A 21,487-nucleotide genomic window follows, 5' to 3' on the forward strand; every position below is an offset into this window, starting at 1 on the left:
TTGAAATTGATCTGAAATGTTGCATCAAATTATGAGTGGCTCTGATCTGGTCTATAGATCATAAACTAGTGATGATACAGAGAGGAATGTCCCGGGGTCGAGGAATCATTGAGACAATGGCGTTTTCCTTGTATGTGCTTCAGATCAATTTGCAAGAAGTCTAAAGAGGTTCTTCCTCACCTATTCCAATGAACTTCCCGCCTCGTCCCAACAATATCACAACACACAGCAGCAAGTGCTTTCATCCTCCCACGGCCCCCCCCCCCTCGTTGTTTCTGGGTGAGCTGACCCGCCGCTGACACGCCGAACCGTGTGTCCGCTAAATGAACGCATTGTTCAAGGCTGCTAGAGGAGGAAGTTAACTCAGACAAGTTCTCTGTCTTTCCATCCGGCAGCCTGGTTTTCCCATCCTGAGCGTTTTCCCGTGAAAGGACCTAATGATGGAAATTAATCTCAGCTGCCTTTCTGTCTCGTCCAAATACAGATTGTGGTTTTATTTTTATTTAGTGGACAAATAGTTTTCTGAGCCTGGGGACAATAATGATCCAGACAGGGATGATGCAAACTCCTGATGACACATACAGGAAGTAAACGACCGTTCCAGTGAAGACGGATCTCGAAAGATTTCTAAAAACTCCAGGACAATATGGAAGATAATAAATCAAAAGGAAGAAAGAAAATGTGACTTTAAGCCCAAAGAGGTGATATTCAGTTAATCTATGATGAGTTATAACACCCCCTTGGCAGTAGATAGAGCGCTTTCTTAAGCAGGTACATTATTAATATATAGAATATATAATAAATGTCCTTTTCTGTTGTCCATTAATATAAATAATACATTCTATTTGTTTGCACTTTGAATTTAGTTGATAATCTTTTAGTACTTTTAATCATCTTAACATTGTCGTCCAATGAAAACCATGTAAAATTAGCTGTTTAGGGAACGTTGGTTTAAGTGTATTAATCATCTGAATTTTGGATTATCTGAATAATGGATCATCAGAAAACTGGCAGCAACAGGAATCCCCCCCTCAACACTTTCCCAAGTTCTGCGACTAAACGTGTCTTCTCTTGAAGGACAGGATTGTCGACGTTCCTACTTCTAAGGCTTTTCCTAACAAGCACTGAAATGTATCACGCACACACACACACACACACACACACACACACACTCCTGCTATCACTCTAAAACAGCATACATGTTACCACAGTCGAAGAGTCTCGTCCTCTGCCACTGTCTGTTTTCATTGGCTGAGAGGCGTGATGTCACGAGTGGGCTGTCCTATAAAAGGTCATTCTCCAGCTCAGACAGCAGACCAGCTGAGACTCCCTCGCTCGCGAGCCAGACAGCTCTCCGTCTCCCGCAAGAAAACAAGCACCGGTCTGATTCTTTGGAAATACCACGAGAACCTCATCATGTGCAGAGGACTGGACTCGCTGCCCGCCACCTGCCTGGAGAGGTGAGGCCTGCTCGTCTTCTTATTATCTCCCTGAGACGCCATAAGTCTCCTTCTACATTTAGAATATGGGGGCTGATCTGAATTTCCTGCTTTCAACGTTCCTTTCTTTGCTTTCCTCCTCAGGGCGAAGGAGTTAAAAGCGCTGTTTGGGAGCTTGTTGCAAAAGTCCGACCAGAGCATGACCGGCCAGTCCAAGAAAAACGACCAACGGAAGTAAGGCCTGCGTTCAAATTCTCTCTTCAAGCACATCGGTTCACATTCGGGTGTGATTTTTCTAACTCTTCCTGGTGCTGTCTGATGCAGGTTGAACGTGGACGAGCCTATAAAGTGGAAGGAGTCGTTTGACCAGCTGCTGACGAGTCAAAGTGAGTCCTCCTGCCTTCGAGTCCGCCGAGTATTCCAATCGTCTCACGCTTTTCCAGATGCTAACTCCCTTCCTTTATTCCAGATGGGCTGTGCCTGTTCAGAGCCTTCCTGGTCTCCGAGTTCAGCGAGGAGAACATCGCCTTCTACTTGGCTTGCGAGGACTACAAGGCAACCAAGCCTTCCAAACTGGCCGCCAAAGCAAAGAAGATATACGACAAGTTCATCGGCGCCGATGCGCCACGTGAGGTGAATACTCAGCAGCCACCACAGGCGAGAGCGGATCCTCTGTCGCTCGTCTGGTTTCTCTAAACTATCTCCTTCCTCATGCAGGTAAATCTGGACCATGCGACCAAAGCCATCACAAGGGAGAACATGGAGAATCCAAAAGACTCCAGTTTTGAGCTGGCCCAAGCCAAAATCTACACCTTGATGGAGAAAGACTGCTATCCTCGCTTCCTCAAGTCGCCCACGTACCTCGAGGTCAGCAGGCAAGCCAAGACAGGCTAAAAGACGTCTTTAAAGACCGTCCTCCAAAGGGGCGCACGCTTACTGACGCACGGCGGGGCCTGGGAGCTTTTGCACAGAACATATACCTCAGTCCGAGACACTTGCAGGGCGATGGAGTTCATTTCGAGGATTTGATCAGGAAGCAAGAGAGCATGAAGCTGCAGGGAGAGACGGATGCTGGCTGAGCTGCAGGTGACGTCGGACGCATCTGCACTGCACGTAGAAGGCTGCACGGGCGGCAAACGAAGAATTAACAGAGATATAAACGAGTCGATTTCACACAACCACTCAGAAATGCTCTGTGGCACAACTATTTATTTATTTAAAGTTATTTAATGTTATTTAATGTGGATTTGTATTATGTGAGCGTGTACTTTGCAACTGGATGGTGACCCTGTTTGGTATTTTTAAGATGTTGGGATTTTATCTGAGGCATTATGTGTACAAATAAAATAAAATAAATAGTGCGCTGAATTAAAGTTCTCGAGAGTTAAAGAGTTCCAGTTTTCTTCTGTGGAGACTAAAAGTCTGGCTCACGTCGCTATCCTTAGGCGCTAACTAAACTGTGACATCAGCGGTTCCTCTTCACAGGATGCCGACTGGTGTTACTGGTAATGGAAAATACGACGTGAGCCACACAGGAAGAGCGTTGTGGGTTTGAATCCCTTCCAGAGACCCTCTCTTTGTGGGGGGGTTTTCTCCATGTCCCCCCCCCCCCCCCCCCCCTCACGCAGTCACCAAACATGTCAAAAAATAAATGACATTTACTATAGTCTATACATGAAATAAAAGTTTAAAATTACCACGTAGTAAATTTAAGTGTTTATAGCTAAATACAAATACGTTAAGCTACATCTGTTAGCTTAGCATAGCAAAAAAAAGACTGGCCGCATTCATTTCTTTAGGCTCCGGGTTCCTGAACCGGGCCTGCTGCGAGCTTCACGCAGCACTTCCTGTCGCCGCTGACTCGATGGCGGCGTGCTGGTGACTCCCGCTCTGGTGATTTTTCATGTTGTCTGTCCAAAAGTGACCGAAACCGTTAGCACGTCTCCAGGAGTCAAAAACATTCATCCTTGCATCCACAAAAGCGCCAGAAGTGTTGAACCGTGTGTGCGTGTGTGTGATTTTTGTCTGGAATCATATGAATATGATGGAAGGTTGCCATGGAGACAGCAGCCACCTACCGAGCACCTCCGCAGACAGCTTTGTTTACTATTGTACGCCGTCGCTCCCAAACTGAGTCACTCCTCCTGGCCATTGATCAGACAGCCGCCTCCCTCTCACCCCCCCACCCCACCCCTCTACTCCCTCCTACGGTAACGGCCGACTCCTGTTCAAACACGAGGCCTCTAAAAAGGCCAGGTCGGAGTCATCAGCACCATCATTTGGCCCTTCTGAGCGCTGAAAACACACCATCCCAGATGTTGTTTTTGTTTCCTTCTCACGTCTGATTCGAGGGTTAAAATATTCTCTGAGAATAAGAAGCAGGCAGAGACCTGAAAAGGTGTGGCAGCGCGCGGGCGGAGAGAAATAGCTCTCACGGTATTGTGATGTCGAGGAGGTGTTGTGACCGTTTTCTTTTTATTTCAGATAATTTGGCAAACTCGACGGCCTCTTGTTAAATAGCTGCAGTAATTAGATGCTTTTATTGTGGAGTTCTAGTAGTTTTAATATCTGAGTCACACAATAAAAGAGTTTTGAACTAATTTCGTGTCTCAACATTTTTTGTTTTTCTCAGACTGCAGCGGGGAAACAACGGGAATCTGCTGCCTGACGGGAATGAAATAAATCAGTTTAACTGAGTGGAAGTTCGGAGTCACAAAAAATAATAATAACACTGTTCTCAATCTAAACGTGTCTGATTCTGTCCTCAGTGGGAAGAACAAAAACTCATTTTGGCAACGGTTGGTGTTTTGTCTGTTCTTACCTGCTGGCTGCCGCCCACTAATTCACTAAAACCTTAATCCAAATTAACCGTCATCCCTGTTCGTATCTCACGTGCCCGACTCTTGTTGTACAAAATTACATCAAGTGATACAAATACTGAAAAAGCCCCGTCTTGCCGTGAACTCCTGAATTCCACGTTTCTCACGGTTTCTTCCTCGTTACTCTCGGAGCCCTGCAAGCTTCATTTCAAACAGGCAGAGCGACCCCGAACCAACGGCAGCGAAGACGTCAGCAACCCTCAGAGACAATAAAAAACAAATCTGAATCTTCATTATGGAAAGACTCTAAAGCGGAAAAACGAATCATGCAGATGTTCCAGACGCATATAAATGCTCCTATAACTCCCATCCTGTTGCATTACGGCTGCAAAAATAATAAATCTAATTCTCTCCATCCCCTGAATCAACCCCAGTGAGTTACTTTCATTGACTCTTTCCAATCTCTCCTTGTGAAAACAGTGACAACGGCTGTATTGTTGCTCTCGCCGAACAAAACGAGACGCTGTGACAGACTTTAATGTCTTTTTTATTTGTTTGAAGGCAGAGATATCATCTCCATTTTCAGGTTTATAGCAGCTCTTCTACGCTGGCTGGATGGAGATTTTTTTTTAAAAAAGCGTAATGTGTTTGCACAAAGGAGAAAAACACAATGATTGAGTTCTATTCCTGCAGACTCAACTTCTTGGTGTTCAGGATCATAAAAGTTTAGTAAACATGCGTTGCCCACACCTTGATGAGTCGGCGTGGGAGCGGCCTCCGTTTCGCGAGTGTGTCTCAATCAGGGATCGTTTGAAGTGGCCCGTTTTAAATGTTAGCGAGGAGGAACCTTTAGAGGCCGGGTTCTGCGTAAAAAGGTGGATCTGGCTCATCTCTGCAGCCTCTTAAGTGGAAAAGTGAGTCAACACACACATTGTAAAAAAATATAATTAGCCCTGCTAAGTCATGGTTGCCATGGTTACCCTTCACAATGGTGTGGTCTCATTTTTGATTTCACTCTCATTTATAACTCCAGTGTTTTGACATTTCAAAAGGCTGCTATTGCATATAAACTCCTTCTCCTGATTAAACCTGTCAGACGCTGAAACTGGCTAGCTGAATTAGCACGGTTTCAGCCGTCCTAGCATGTTCATTTGTTTTCTCACTGTTTTCTACATTAGCCTTAGAACTTTAGACATTCTGATCACCTTGCTTGGATCCCGATCGGATTTGCCGTGGTCGATCTGGTGTCATTTCGTCCCAATAATGTGGATTAAACAGATCAAACTGTTTATGCAACACAGTCTTGTACCTTAAAGTGTAACGTCAATGCTAACTTCCCAATTCAGTGTCTGGCAGGTAAATATCTCCACCCATCCACTCCCACACGCTCTACTATGAACAAAAACATTTGTACATGGGGAATGTCATGTTGAACTACAGTCTGTGTTATCATTATAAAGAAATGTTGCAAACTACATGCGCATGTTGGTAAAATATTATCCCAGAAGGGATTCCATTTGTTCTCAGAAACATTAAACCACAAATAATTGTTGTGTCTGCGTTTCAAAAGCATAAACATAACCAAAACCACAAGTACTGGATGTACCGCCTGCCTCCCGGTGACTCCTCGTGTGTCATCCATTCAGATTAACGTCTCTGAACACTTCCCTTAACGTACTCCGAGCAGACTGGGCGGAGTCACGAGATTCTGATTTATTTTCACCCAACAATCATTAATTTATGCATCCATGAAAAGTTCCGCTGAATGGAACGAGGCCCGTCATGTGTGCAGGCCAGGGTTAACTTCCAGATCTTGCCTGCAGGCTTTCTCGCCATCCCTGGATCAAAGTTTAAGGATGAGGAGATGAGCAGCGATGAGTCACTCTTTTTCTTGGCTCGTCCGGTAAAGCGTTTATTCCAACATCACACTGTCACGGCTGTGATGAGGTCGAGTGATGCACATTAAAACTTCCTTCAAGTCTGTTTCTTATGTGAAACACGGTTAAGACACAGGAAACGGTCTGACGTAGAGCTGCAGCGGCCACATGACTAAATGAAAAATAATGGGGAGAGTGTGTGTGTGTGTGTGTGTGGCGATGGCCGTGTGGCTTCCAGGCAGAAGGTAATTAGGTTTGAGGGAAGGTCGGGCTTCATGGGCCGCTCCGACAGCGCTGCAGGATGTGGGTTCATTGTCTCATGAGGAGCAATGAATGCCTAGGAGCAGATCTCGGGTCAGTCTGAGTGTGAAAACATCAGAAGACCCGGTTGTTGGAGTTTTTAAGCCACAACATCTTAAAATTGAGCTGCCATTTTTTTTGGGGGGGGGGGGGGGGGGGGGGCAGTGACAGAAGAGAAAGTTGCATTTGTAGGTCGATCTTGGTATGGATGCGGATTCTGAATGACTCATCCTGGACAAAAACGTGACACAGAGACAGACGCTTTTACTCTTCTGTGAGGAGGCGCAGCATCACAAACAAGATGGCAGCCGGAACAGGCTGCCCGGAGACAGACAGCGCTCCGAGCACTCGAGGCAGCGTTTCGGCCCCATTTCCAAGGCCATCTCTGGGTACATCATGTTCCCAAGAATAATTATTTAGACCCTTGAATTCCACAAAGAAAAGTGTGTGTGTGTGTGTGGGGGGGGGGGGGTTGTTTTCTGAAGTGACTGCGGGATTCGGTTCATTCGGAGTCTCCTCTCAAAGGCGAGACAGAAGATGCACAAAAAATAATGAGATAAAGATGGACGTAGAGGAGGAGGAGAAAGCGTCTGGCCCTTCTTTACACAGAAACTATATATGCAAGGTGCTCTAGTGCCCCCTGCTGGAGGGCTGGCACAACTGACAGGTGAAAACAGGTGCAAGGCGGTGCTTTACAGTAAAATACTGTCCAAGCACATAGTTTTTTATTTAAATGACGCATGAAGGTGGTGGTGAAGGGGGACCGTTGGTCAGATTAAAAGCAGCTAAGTTACCGCGCCTCCCTTTTCTGTTTCTTTAAATCACCTCCTGGTTGTTTTCGCATCTTTTATCTCGAGAGAAAATGTTCCGTTTCCCCGTGAGGCCACTAGAGGGCGTAGAACGGTAACGCCCGGTATCCCGCTGGCGTTCTGTCCAAGCAGAGTCCCACCTTCATTTTATCATAATCTCCTAATGGACACCCGCTGCTACCGAATATTACCGGCTCGCTCTGCTCCATTTACGCGCGGATTGATGCCGAGTGCTTGAGGGGAGAAACGTTTAGGCTCGTGCGTCACCGGGAACCCCGCGGCGGGCGGGCGGCGGCGGCGGCCGCCCATCCGTCGTGCGCCTCAGCCGGGAGCAAACGAGGTCGGTAAGTGCGCGAGACGACCGCGTTGACTCAACCGACCAAACGAACCGACCGGAGCGCCGAAACGCGCATGCGTAACGCGCCTCTCCGGCGAGAGCGCGGCGGATGCAGGGAGCGGCGGAGACGCGCAGATCTGCAGGCGCCTCACTAAAATACCAGCGCGTCAGAGACCGCTAATGCGATGCCAGGGGTAACCAAGTACAATCTAGTGGATGACGCGCACGACTTGAGGATCCCCATGCACAACGACGAGGTGTTCCAGCATGGGGTGTGCTTCCAGGCAAAGGTAAGGGATGATGCGCTGCTGTACAGAGCTGGATCTGATTGATAAATCCACCCGTCGTTTGAGTTTCAGAGTGTATGGATTCCCTCATAGAGGAAACGAATCCCCACCGATCAATCGATTGGATTCACTCCCTGCAGCTCTAACCAGCGTCTCTCGTTGCAGTACATCGGCAGCATGGAGGTGGGCCGCCCCGCCAGCCGGATGGAGATCGTGGCCGCGATGAGGCGGATCAGAGTAAGATTCCTGACTCCCGACCGTTGAACTTTGACCCCATGAGACGACACCTTGATGAATAACCTCTCGTCCCTCTCCTCTGATTTGTGGCTCCTACGTTGTGCAGGATCGTCCCTTCGACATCCGGCATCGCTCGTCCACTTTAAACGGCACAGCCAGGCGGATTCGCCCGGACCGTTTGAGTCACGGCGGATTCAGAGTGCAGATTTTCCAGCTGAGAGATGCGCAGGTTTATATGTGATATGACAAAATCCCTTTAGACCAGATTTGGCCCCACGAGAAACACTAAGACCCCCGTCCCGCCCCGTCAAGGCAGTTTTACAGAGGGGCACGGGGTGGAGGGGATTTATCTGTTTGTCAGCTGTTAGATCTAATCTGACAGCCAAGATATTGTGTCACTCTGGGGTCGTCTAAACCCGCAGAGAGGACTTAATCCCGGCCCCCGCCTGCACTCTGCAGCCTGGCGGCCACTTCATACGCTTCAGTGCTGTTTGATTTTCATGATATATCTTGCAGGAATCTAACAGATTGCCTTTCCCTACTGGGCTTCGGCTTTATTTCCTGTGTTACATTATGAAAGTGTTTGCCTGCAGGTTTGAGGGAATGAAAAAAGGCCCACAGCAGCAGTGGATGTAAGAAACGGCGTCTTTCTTATCGGTTGTTTCCGAGAGCACAGTCCTCAAAATGCTTCTCCGTGAGGCTTAAAACGCCACAATACTCAGAATAAATTAAGAGTTGTTCGTATGGAACGAAGAACTCGTCTCTGTTAATTGCAATTCTTGAATATCTGAGAGAGAAAAATGAATATCGGACAAAATGCTGCACATTTCCACATTTTTATGGCGCACCTGTCCACTTACCTTGGACCAATGAGCAAATCCAACTCCCTAGAATGAAACGGAATTCAATTTGTAGCCATGGAAACGTACAAAAGCTGCTCAAATAGCAAAAGGAACCAGTTCGACAAAAATAATTAGTATTAGCGAAATAAAAAATGGCAGGAAAAAAAAGACAATTTGTAGTAATCAATTGACCTAAATTTCATGTTTTTGGGGGCGGGCGGAAACCGGAGAGAACATACAATCTCCGTACAGACAGTATTCAAACCCGGTAACTTCTTGCTGTCAGGCGACCGCGCTAACCACTACACCACCACGCCCCCCGATTCCCAGTTCATGTTGGAATTTATTTACCTACAAATGTCTGATCTGGAAAACTGAATTGACAGGTGGTTTAGCCAAAAGAGAAGCAATTCCACGGGATCAGTTTAGTCATCCGATGTTGGGCCGCGTGTTCTCGGATCCAGCGAGGCTATTTCACATCGATTCGCTTCCTTCTTAGATCTCCGGCGCCTCGTTTTTTCGGAGCTGCCGGTGGAAGCCGGCGCTACAGGCTCCGGCATTAATCACGGGCAGAGATGAAAGCGTCCTGTCTCTCTCTCTCTCTGGGAAATCTGCCTTTGAAAGCCCAAACAGCTCGCGGCCACAGAGACTGGCGGGTCCTTACTCAAACTTCCATTTCCCACCGAAGAAGAGAAATGTCTCAGGAAGAGCTCACATCCCACTCCCTCTCTCCCCAATATCTTATTTGTCCCATGTCTCCCGGCCATTTTCACGTTTCTGTCACGTCTGCTCGCTCTTCTTCATTTTAAATCAGCATTTTTCTTCGCAGTATGAATTCAAGCTGAAGAACATAAAGAAGAAGAAGGTCAACATCGTCGTGTCCACAGATGCCATCAAAGTGATTCTGCGCAAAAAGAAGGTCGGTCGTCTAAAACGTGCCGCCCGTTGAGACGTTCTTTCTAAAAACGCCTTCGTCACTTTGTTTTTTTTTTGTGTTGCTACAGAGAAAAGGTTGGTCGTGGGACGAGAACGCCATCTTGGTGACGCAGGACCCCATCTTCAGGTAGGCAGGCCCCTCTGGACGGCTTCGGTATCGTGGACTCGGCGACGTCAAAAGTCTTTGTCTTCCTTTGAACAGGATCTTCTACGTCTCGCACGACGCCCAAGACTTGAAGATCTTCAGCTACATCGCGAGAGACGGAGAGACAAACGTCTTCCGCTGCAATGTTTTCAAGTCAAAGAGGAAAGTAGGTTGATCTTTTTATGATATATAAATATATATGTGTGTATATGTGTGTATATTTCTTACATGTAGCGACACACTATCAACAATGTGTTGCTGAAAATTGCACCTGAACGCCCCCTAAAGTCGTATTTTCTACCGGAGAACTGGGAATTCATTTTGATGCCTGAGTTTCCGAGATGAGATAACCTTTGACCTTTCAAAATGGCGGAAAGCGTACAAAAGTACAAAAGCACATTAACAGGACACACTCGTAATTACCAATTAGCAAGTGGTAAGGTTCATCTTTCCCAGAGCACTTTAAGGCAGCATTATTGCACTCATTGACTGTCCACATCCGCAGCTAAAAATAGTTCCCACTGAAGGCTTAGCTAAACAGCATTACCTTAGGGGGGAAAAAAATATATAGCCTTATATTAAAAGGAAGTACATACATACTCTAAGCATGCTTTATGTTTGGAGCTAATTAGCTTAGCTTTAGAAGGACATGAAGCCGGTTCCAGTGAGTCCAAAAGAGGCTCTTTCAAGTGGAGATCAGGCTCCTGAGTCATCGTCCTAAATTCCCTCGTCGCGTCATTTCAGTTTGTGTTTGGGCTGCGTGAGGCGCTGATGAGACATTACTCACTTTGGACAGACTTATCGGAGGCGGCGTTTTGCATCTGCTTCGCTTGGTTTCCAACCGTTTGCAGGTTTCGCTGGTGAAACTCGGTGTCGATGTTCTCCTGTTGCTCTAAATCCACGACTTCAGAAAGGGAAGTGACCCAATGATAGCACATTGTCGGTTTTGCTGCCGCAGACCATCTCCGGGTTTACGTTGGAAACCTTCCTCTCAGGTCCACATTTCTGCATCTCAGGAACAGAGGACGTTTCCTCGGTGATGAAGAGGACGCGTCGGCGTGGCCGACTCCAGTCCCTTCACCATGGATACGGGACAGTGACTGAGTGAAGCTGAACACTAATCATACGAGGGGTTTTTGTTTGTTCTTTAAATCGCCACTTCCTTCGCTCCTCCCCTGCAGTCCCAGGCCATGAGGATCGTCCGGACGGTCGGCCAGGCGTTCGATGTGTGTCACCAGCTGACCCTGCAGCAGAAGGGCGGTGACCCCGAGGATGAGGATGAGGAGGGGGAGGCAGAGGAAGCAGCACCAGGTGACGTCGTAGTAAAAAAAAAAACAACCGAGTCCCCGACTCCGTCTCCTTGGAGACGGCTGCTGTCTTCTGCCTTTATTTCTGAACGATCCATCACCTGATAATTTCCTGGCCTCTCCACAGCCAGGAAGAGGTTTGCGTTGTCGGCGGCGACCGACCTCGAAGCCACGACAGAGGAGAGCGTTGAGTGTGTTTCTTCATCAGACCTGGACAACGCCGGAAAGGAAGACGCCTTCGGCGACGATGGCGAGGTAAAGTGTGGACGTCGTCCCTTTCAACGCTCTGCTCCGACTTCATTTTGTTCTCTTCCATCATCTCTCTCTTCAGCCGTCCGATGGCCCGTCCCTCCTGCTGGGCTCATCGGTCGTCCTCGGGGCCGCCGTGTCAGACCCGCCCGGAGCAGAACCTCCCTGCTCCGAGGAGCACCAGGTCCGGCTCCTCAGGAAGCAGCTTCAGCAGCAGGAGCAGGAGGCGCAGGCGGCTTCGGCGCAGGTACCATCCGCTTCTTCTTCTCTTGTCCTTTCCTTTTCCTTGTGATCCCCTTTTTCTTGTGTCACTTGGTTTTCTTTCTTTCCCTGTCCCTGAACCTCTTGTTTTGTCTTGTTTTTTTTAACTCTGCGTTTACGAGCAGGTTTCTGACGGGATGAATAAAATGCTGCGATTTGCACGCACCGCTTTCGTGTTTTGCGGTGTGCGTTCTTTCAACGCCGCGCTCGTCTGCTCAGGTCCGCGTTCTCCAGGAGCAGCTGTCGGTGGAGGTGAGTGCCAGGACCGATGCCCAGGCCAGGGTCCAGAGACTCCTGCAGCAGAACACGGACCTGCTGCAGCACATTTCCTTGTTGGTCAAACAAATCCAGGAGCTGGAGCTCAAAGCCGCCGGCCGGTTGACATGCAGTGAGTTCATCCTGCCCCCCCCCTCTAAGACCACATCTGTTTCATGTTGAACACCGTCACAAACATTCTCTCTGTCCTCAGTGGGATCTCAGGACAGTCTTCTCGAGATCACGTTCCGTGCCAAGCCCCCCAGCGCGTCCCACGAACGCCTCCCCTCCTCCTCATCCGCAGGCGCTTTGGCAGCTCAGCTCCAGATCGGTGATGGCGCCTGGGTCTCCGCCCTCCCCGGGCTCTTTTCTCCGGGCGCCATCGGCGCCGACGCTGGCCCCCAGGGCCCCAACGGCCGTGGACTTCGCCTCGAGTGCTTCCGCTTCCCCTCCAGGGGAGCGGACAGCCAGGAGCAGGGCACGGGGGAGACACCCAGCGACGACAGCTCGCTGCTGGGGGAACAGGTTCTGGGAGCACTGGAGCTGCTGAGGTTTAGGGAGTCGGGAATCGGCTCGGAGTACGAATCGAACACGGATGAGAGCGAAGACCGGGACAGCTGGGAGCAGGGGGAGGCGGCGGGGGCTGATGGCGCCGCCCGTCTCTTAAACGTACTGAATGCAGAGAGTCTGCCGGACAGCCTGGGGGATGAGACGGCGGTGTAGCGCCGCATTAAAGGGCAGCGTCGCACTTTTATGAGAATCTGAGGGAGCTCATCGCAGAGAGGACAACTCATCACTTTAACTTTGATTTCCTGTCAACAAAATAAAAGTTTGAAATAATGAAACAAAATAAAAATAAAAATGACAGAATACCAACAAATATGATCGAATAATAGTTATAAATATATTCAATAGCCTTTAGAAGTATAAAATACTAGTTGGAATGAGTTTGGTCAACATAACCAGCAGGAGGAAGCTCCAACATGATACCTCTAAAAATAAATCTCACCCCTGATGACTTAACTGCATGCTAATGTTTACCAACTAAAGGCAGTTGAACACGAAGCAGAGGATCAAACATATATATTTTTGAAATACTCTTTATTTCCACAGTACATATATGATTTATTGTTATTTCTGTGACTCAGGCGGCTAATAAAAACCAGGATCCTCTTTACACTCGGTCTGTGGACTCACGACGTCCTTTACGGGAACGGACTGCTTTTATTTTTTAATTGGTAATGTCTGTCTGGGCTCACAAATGTTGGAGTGCGATCAATAATGACTCGTTGCGATGTTTGATCTGTGATTGCAAACGGACTTAAAAACATGTGACCTATAAATAGCATGGCATCAATCAGCTTTTATTTTTGAACATAATTTCATCCCTTCTGCTTCGCTCCTCGTCCTGATGAGTCATGTGACGATGACGTCTAAAAATTCTGGACTTCATTCAGAGAACCCTGAACCTCCACGCGCCCTTTCCCAAACGCCTCATGCTTTTTAAGAGCGTTTGTGCTGACTCATTGACCGGTGACCGGCTGCTCCAGCTAATGATGGGATTCACATGTTTTACGCAGCTAATAGACGCCATTGTAATCGGAGTTCCAGGACTCTCGCGGGACCACAGTACACACATCCTTTGCTTGTTGATTTTATCTGTTTTATTTGTTGATTTTTATCGCTTGTTTTTAATGTTATTTATTTTTATTGTGTACTTTGAGATTTGCTTTCAAATGTAAAGTGCGTTTTAAAATAAAATGTATTATTATGATGTTGCTAAAAGTTGTCCGAGGGACTGCTCAGGGAGTTTGTGTGTTTGCTCAGACGCATGAAAAATTTATATATATATAACATGTTAGCATCTAAGCTAACATTCAGATGAGCATCTGAAAACAAAACACACCCAGTCTGTATGATTTCTATTTAATTCAACACTTAAGAGAAAATTCTCCAGGTTGAATAATTTTGAATATTTTTATTTGGATTGGCTCATCGCTATTAGTCAAAAAACATATTTTATATTTCTAGAAAATTCTAATTAATGCATGGTTCATATACAGTATGTGTTTTATGATTATCAATATAAACATGTTTTGTATCATGTATTTATTTATCTGTAAATATAACAATATTCTCCCTCTTTTTTTGCTGCTGTGTCCATGTTTCAACCCAGTGGTGACTCATCCAGAAAGTGTTTTTTTTTTTTTTTTTTGGTCTTCAATAATTAGCAGGTTCTCTTCTCCGGTCTTTGTCGGAGGTTCTCGGAGGAAGCTGCCAGATCCCGCCGCGCTCAGCTGCCTCTGTGGGCCGTAATTGAAACCATTTGTGGATCAGGTGGAATTCTGAGATTCTGGCTTTCCCTCAGAAAAATCCCAAAACCATATATTATATTTTCTGTTTCTTCGCTCCAGTCAGTCAGGCTTTTACATCAGCCTCCGTTTCCTCTTCAGCCCTCCCTCTTTCCCTTGCTCCTTCTCTCTCCCTCTCTTTTCCATTCCCCAGAAAGTCCTGTGCGAGGAAGACGAAGAGGTCAGCGACTTCAGATGTGGAATATTCACTGAAACAGAGAGTTTCAAAATAGCCGGAACTGGCGAAAGTAAGTCAAAATCCATATTGATCTCCTTTGTGACTGTAAACCCGGGTGTTCAATCTGAACTTCTGTGTCGTGCTCAGTTCTCTATGGAGAAAATAAACATAATACAGGTTCAAAATAAGCTTAAAGGCAAGAAATGAACCAAAGAGCAGACGGGTGTGACATTTGAGCCTCATTTGCTCTATTTTAGTCCGTAACCATGCAGGAGGAGGTTATTCAAAGCGGAGCTACGTGCATTAAATACATGCTATTATACACTGCATTTTCTTCCACATGCACACTGGTTCTCTGGTTCCAGACCGTGAGTCACAAGCTTTTCAAAGGGAACTGCAGAGGAGAAAATGACAACTTTTACTGCACATGTTCTGAAATATTTGTCCCAAGATTTTCCCCACTTTTTCTATTTAACACAATATTCTCACTTCACCCTTTTTTTTAGCAGAGCTTGAACGGCAGCACACACGGGCTCACCTCCGCCGAGGAGGCACCGTCAGGATTACATAGGGTGGATTTTGAGTTAGTTTTCTTGGAAGAGGTCGGACGAGGCCCAAAAAAACAACCTCAATAATTTTCTTTTTCTTTTTTCTTTGAGATTCTGTTTGTTTCTGACGTTGTGTATGAGGCTGCCATGCTTGAACATTAAATACACAACTACATACACACGACTGCATTTTCCTTAACCCCTTAAAGCCCACATCATTGAAGTAATCGTCAGAACACTGTAATATTTGGAAAATAACGTCTTAATGGAACCTTCTGACAAATTTGTCAAATAAAAAAACCAAAACATGATTGTTTTATATAAGTGCTCAAATTTATGCTTTTTCTCATCTCATGCAGAGCTCTGTTGGAGATGAAGAAGATGATCTCAACCCTTGTCTTCTTCATCCTGATGGCCACCGGCGCGGATTCCCAAGTCAACCCAGGTCCGTTGTAACATCCACGTCCTTAAATGTCTTCTCAGATGGCATTTTGGTCAAGCATGTCGAAGATTGGTTGAGTTTAATTACAGGTTCGGTTTTTAATTAACAAAGCATGAGTCACACAAAAGCTTAAAATATCTTCATATTCCGGAGGGACAGACAAGACGGAGAAGGAATGCAATGTACGGTGGGTGGGCTCAGTGTGTGTGTGTGTGTGTCTGTGTGTGTGTGTGTGTGTGTGTGCGGTTCACCTCATGGCCAGACAGCAAATATCCTTAGAACAGGCAGACTTTTGACAAGCAAGGGGGGCATTCAAGGAAAAAAAAATTAGAAGATTTGCAGGCGTCGTCGTTGACACACACACCTTTACACACCTAAACACATACGCACACACACACACACACACACACACACACACACTCATTTGACTTTCCCACTCAGGATATTTCCACAGTAAAAGGCTTATTTGTTCTGCTGCTCTCTCAGAGTCCCTGTCAGGCGGGGTCAGTGTGGGAAGGTGAACACAGACGTGATTTAACCAGCAGGTAGCGAAGGCGAGAATAAACAGCAGTTGAGTCGTGAATTATTTTAACGCTGGAATAAAGCCGTGTTTGCTGCCACCTTTATTTCTACCGCCGTTAACAGGAGAGGCCAAACAGATGCTTCAAAACTCAGGAACGTCCGTCACGTGTAGAAATAATGAACAACCGCCTCCGAGGCCACTCCCTTTTCATTCTGTTTAGACTGGCAGCTACATAGAGATGCCTCTGTTAGGATTCAGAGGCCTAGCAGGGCTGCAGGAAGGGGTTTTGGGTGGGGTGGGGGTGGGGGGGGGGGGGTGTGGGAGGAGTGAGAATTAACCGCTTTACACTCCATTCCTCACATCCTGCAAATGTGCCCGAAAAAAAAAAAAAGTTTAAAATTCCTATGGCATGTGAAAGCCTCATGATTGCATGTGCAAATGCATCAAAACATAACGTGTGTGTTTGCAGAAATGTGCCGGTATCCTCTCGGGATGACCGGAGGGCAGATCCAGGACGAGGACATCTCCGCCTCCAGCCAGTGGTCCGAGTCGACCGCCGCCAGATTCGGAAGGCGAGTCGGATAACTGCTTTTGTCATTGTGGTCAGCGACCTTCCGGGTCATGCGTGGATCCATTCTCTCCCCCACCCCCACCCCCCCTCCTCTTCAGACTGGACCTGGACGACGGCGACGGCGACGGCGCCTGGTGTCCTGACATCATGTCAGAGCCGGACGGCGTTAAAGAGTACCTCCAGGTGGACCTGCGCTCGCTGCACTTCATCACGCTGGTGGGCACCCAGGGTCGCCATGCCGACGGGATGGGCAACGAGTTCGCCCAGCGGTACCGGATCGAGTACAGCCGCGACGGCAGCAACTGGGTGGGCTGGGACGACAGGAAGGGGACGCAGGTGAGCTTGTGTGTGGGGATTCCTCCCTCGTGGTCGCCGTGACGACCCCCCCCGGGGTGGAGCGTCTTGTAGCCGCGCTTCAGGTCTCATTTGTGTCACTTTGCCAGGTCATTGAGGGGAACAGGAACGCGTATGACGTGGTGCTGAAGGACCTGGAGCCGCCCGTCGTGGCGCGCTTCGTCCGCTTCATGCCCGTGACGGATCACTCCATGATCGTGTGCATGAGGGTGGAGCTCTACGGCTGCGAATGGCTGGGTTGGTTATTTTATTCCGTGGCGCGGAGACAGAACAATTCAGCGAGTAAAAGCCAGCGCGGATCTTTGATAGCTTCGCCCTCTACAGACGGCCTGATGTCCTACAGCGTTCCAGACGGGCACCAAATGATCTACAGGGGCCTGGACGTCTACTTCAATGACTCCGTTTACGATGGAGCCCCGGCTGACAGGTCTGGATTTCACCGCCGCTTGTCGTTGTCGTTCCACAAAAGGATGAAGGTTCAAAGTCTCCTCGTGTCTCCTGACTCCGCCAGACGGGCGAGGGGCCTCGGCCAGCTGACGGACGGCACCTGGGGCCTGGACGACTTCCTCCACAGCCACGTGTACGGCGCGCGGCCGGGGTACGACTACGTGGGCTGGAGCAACGCGACCTTCCCCAGAGGTTACGTGGAGACGATCTTTGATTTCGACCACGTCCGTAACTTCACTTCCATGAAGGTATGGGGAGGAAACGTCGCTGAGCTTTGACTCAAAGGAAGACAAAGACTTTTAAGGCCCATCCCGCCTCCGTCTCCACAGGTTCACTGCAACAACATGTTCAGCAGAGGGGTGAGGATGTTCAGGCAGGCCAGCTGCTTCTTCCGCTCGGGATCGGACTGGGAAGATGACCCCGTGACCTTCAGGCCTGCTGTGGACCGCCTGAGCCAAAGCGCCCGCTTCGTCACCGTGCCCCTCAGGGACCGAACGGCCAGCACCGTCAAATGTCGTTTCCACTTCAGCGACGTTTGGATGCTGTTCAGTGAGGTGGCGTTCCAGTCGGGTACGATGGGGGGGGCTCGCCGCCATTGCCTCATTGAAACCACAGCGCATCCTTCAGCTGTGCGTTTCCTTGTCTTCCCCTCCCAGGCTCAGCCGTATACAACCGATCTCTGACCCCTCGCAAACACGGACCCCCCACAAACACACTGCCAGGTCAGCGGTTTTATTTCTTTAGTCATGGCTTCTTTAGAAAAGTGTCGGCAGGAGGGGGCGGAGCAGGTTGGCTTGATTTAAGACAGCCGGAGGGTGGCGTGTCAGCAAAATATAAAGACAAATAATTAATCAGATATGAAGGTTATTTATCTATCGCTTTAATTTATTAAGCTTGACTCAGTGTCGCTTTATTACTGATGCCGTCTTTAGCAGGTATTTCTGGTTGCATAGCGCCCCCCGTTGACAGCATCGGGAATGACTCTTCATTGGCTCAGAATGAAATCAGAATGAAATTAATTCTCGTCTGGTTGTTCAGGGGATGACCCGACTCACAAAGTGGATGACAGCAATACCAGGATCCTGATTGGCTGCCTGGTGGCTGTCATCGCCATCCTATTGGCTGTCATAGTCATCATCCTGTGGAGGCAGGTCTGGCAAAAGATGCTTGAAAAGGTGAGAGGTAGAGCCTTTTCCTTCGGTTTGAGCGTGACGACGACGAGTTTGAAACTATTCTTTGGTTCTTCTTATAGATAAGAAGTTATTGATTATGATGTCATCAGCTGCAGTTACCTGGAAACGCATCAGACGATTTAAAGGAGACATGACACCCTGTGTGTGTGTTTTAATGTGACTTATTTGGGAATCATCTGTATTGTTTTACATCATATGTGTGTGTGTAGGTGTGTGTGTGTGTGTGTGTGTGTGTGTGTTGTTCAACCAACAGTCACATCTTACAACAAACAGAGCTAATCCGTTGCTTTCTCAGGCGTCCCGCCGCGTTTTGGACGACGAACTCACCGCCCGCCTCGCCGCGCAGACGCAAGCCTTCTTCTCCCGCCACTCCTCTCTGTCCAGCGAGGACGGCTCCACCTCCAACTCCACCTATGAGAGAATCTTCCCGCTGTGCGCCGACTACCAGGAGCCGTCCCGCCTGATCCGAAAGCTGCCCGAGTTTGCTCAGTCCTCCGAACCCCTCAGTAAGAGGCGAGCGTGGCTGTTGACGATTCGCTGCATCCTGTGATGCTGACATTTGCGCTTCCGCATCAGGAAGGAGCGCCTCCTGTCGAGCCCTTCCAACCGGCGGCGGTGGGGGTGCGGACGGTGCCCCCCACTACGCAGAAGCAGACATCGTCAGCCTCCAGGCGTCTTCCGTCAGCAGCACCTGCTCCATCGCCGCTGCCGCCGTGAATGCGTTCTCTGGCGCCGACTCCTCCACGAGAGAATTCCCCAGACAAAAGCTCACCTTCAAGGAGAAGCTGGGAGAGGGCCAGTTTGGAGAAGTAAATTCATTTTGTGGCTCTGCTCCTTATCGGTATCGATTTGGCATTTTAATGAATAGAGAGATGCTCGCGTCGAGCCGTGCCGGGAGGATGACGGGCTGAACGGGAAGCCGTCTGCTTCCCGACAGGTGCACTTGTGTGAGGCGGAGGGCATGCAGGACTTTTTGGAGGAGGATCTGGCTCCGGAGGGGAACATGGAGTCACCGCTGCTGGTCGCTGTGAAGACACTGCGGGAGGATGCCAACAAGAATGCCAGGTAGGTACGAAGGTGCATCATCGTCGTTCAATCGGTCTGTAATCGAGCAGTAACTCAGAGCCGTTTGCCCCCCCCCCCCCCCCCCCCCTGCCGCCGCGGTGCAGGAATGACTTCCTGAAGGAAATCCAGATCATGTCTCGTCTGAGGGACCCCAACATCGTCCGACTGCTGGCGGTGTGCGTGGACACGGACCCTCTGTGCATGATCACAGAGTACATGGAAAACGGCGACCTGAACCAGTACCTCTGCAGCCTGAGGCTAAAAGAGGCCGATGAGGACAGGACAGGACGGGAGGGGACAGACGGGGGCAGCTTGATCCAGTAGATTCACGTTGATTTGAATTTGAATCATTGTGTGGGATGAAAGATCCATCTGTGGATTAATAGAACAACCTCTACTTACCCTCTGTTGTTGCAGGAAACTAATTGGCATGGCTGTGCAGATCGCATCTGGCATGAAGTACCTGTCCTCTCTTAACTTTGTCCATCGGGATCTGGCAACCCGCAACTGCCTGGTGGGTAAGAACTACACCATAAAGATTGCCGACTTCGGCATGAGTCGGAACCTGTACAGAGGGGACTACTACAGGATCCAGGGCCGGGCCGTCCTGCCCATTCGCTGGATGTCCTGGGAGAGCATCCTCTTGGTGAGTGCTGCGACGAGCTGGAGGATGGACGACGGGTCAAAGCTCTTAGCGTGGTGGTGACTCAGAATCCAGAGGCCATAAATTAGAAGGTTAAATAAAAGGAAAGTCATAGTTGATCTTATTTTTCATGAGATATTTCATACAGAGGATTCTGAATATATATTAAATTATTTTATTAGTTTAGATGAAACTCGGTGGTGAGATAGCGCCCCGCCCCACCCTACATGACTGTGTCAAATTTCAAAAAAACCGGTAAATAAACAACCGAGATATTGAGGAAAAGATTTTGAAGCTAAATTTTACTGCAATGTTAATAAGTATTTCAAAGTGATCCAAAATCCAGGATCTCTTCTGGACCATCACCAAAGTTTAGTAACATGACCCTGGTATCATTCTTTATATTTCCTGAAAGTTTCAACAAGATCCATCTGTAAGTTTTTGAGTTACGTTGCCAACAGCCAGACAGACAGATAAACATAACGTCCCGAGCTATGCTAGTAAATAAAGCATCCTAACGATTCAACCATGAAATCAAGGCTGGATTAAATGTGAATCGAAGCTGTCTGTCGTGCCAGGGGAAGTTCACCATGGCCAGCGACGTGTGGGCCTTCGGTGTGACTCTGTGGGAGATTCTGACTCTCTGTAAGGAGCAGCCGTACTCCCAGCTCACCGATGAGCAGGTCATCGAAAACACAGGCGAGTTCTTCAGGGACCAGGGCAAGCAGGTGAGCACACGTCGCACGGCATCGTGGTCCGGTTTCTAAATCAAAATAAAATCCCTGCAGCCCGACGCCGTTAATTCCGCGTCTGCATTTCGTCCCGCGCTTCAAGGTGTACCTGCCGAAGCCTCCCAGTTGTCCGGATAAAATCTACAACGACCTCATGCTGAGCTGCTGGAGGAGGAACGCCAAGCAGAGGCCAAGCTTCCAAGATACACACACTCAGCTGACGGAGAGCCTGGCGTAGCAGGTGGAATTAACTCTGAGTCATGGACAATCTATGAAATGTTTTCTTGTTTGTTCACGTTGGTTCTGTAAATATTAATATAAGAGGAGGTGTACATTTGCAC

At 48.4% G+C, this 21,487-nt stretch overlaps 3 protein-coding genes across 3 annotated transcripts; all 3 read left to right on the forward strand.

Moving 5' to 3' along the window:
- The first annotated feature begins 1,406 nt into the window (after positions 1-1,406).
- On the forward strand, positions 1,407-2,762 carry rgs5b (regulator of G protein signaling 5b). Its single transcript, XM_068748578.1, has 5 exons — positions 1,407-1,460; positions 1,584-1,673; positions 1,764-1,825; positions 1,909-2,072; positions 2,157-2,762. The coding sequence occupies exons 1-5, from the start codon at positions 1,417-1,419 to the stop codon at positions 2,331-2,333; spliced, it is 537 nt and encodes a 178-aa protein (XP_068604679.1). The 5' UTR covers positions 1,407-1,416; the 3' UTR covers positions 2,334-2,762.
- A 5,004-nt stretch (positions 2,763-7,766) lies between these two features.
- Positions 7,767-12,823, forward strand: LOC137904894 (carboxyl-terminal PDZ ligand of neuronal nitric oxide synthase protein-like). Its single transcript, XM_068749110.1, has 10 exons — positions 7,767-7,871; positions 8,034-8,105; positions 9,777-9,866; positions 9,952-10,010; positions 10,086-10,194; positions 11,210-11,339; positions 11,463-11,590; positions 11,667-11,831; positions 12,065-12,233; positions 12,315-12,823. Exons 1-10 carry the CDS (start codon positions 7,767-7,769, stop codon positions 12,821-12,823), a joined length of 1,536 nt encoding a protein of 511 aa, XP_068605211.1.
- A 2,726-nt stretch (positions 12,824-15,549) lies between these two features.
- LOC137904292 (discoidin domain-containing receptor 2-like) lies at positions 15,550-21,384 on the forward strand. Its single transcript, XM_068748453.1, has 16 exons — positions 15,550-15,622; positions 16,612-16,714; positions 16,812-17,049; positions 17,157-17,304; positions 17,392-17,494; positions 17,579-17,762; positions 17,844-18,084; positions 18,171-18,236; positions 18,553-18,689; positions 19,003-19,213; positions 19,284-19,516; positions 19,645-19,772; positions 19,877-20,092; positions 20,190-20,418; positions 20,994-21,143; positions 21,250-21,384. Exons 1-16 carry the CDS (start codon positions 15,550-15,552, stop codon positions 21,382-21,384), a joined length of 2,595 nt encoding a protein of 864 aa, XP_068604554.1.
- The last annotated feature ends 103 nt before the right edge of the window (positions 21,385-21,487 follow it).

This window comes from Brachionichthys hirsutus, chromosome 15 (assembly GCF_040956055.1).
Source record: "Brachionichthys hirsutus isolate HB-005 chromosome 15, CSIRO-AGI_Bhir_v1, whole genome shotgun sequence".
NCBI lineage: Eukaryota > Metazoa > Chordata > Actinopteri > Lophiiformes > Brachionichthyidae > Brachionichthys > Brachionichthys hirsutus.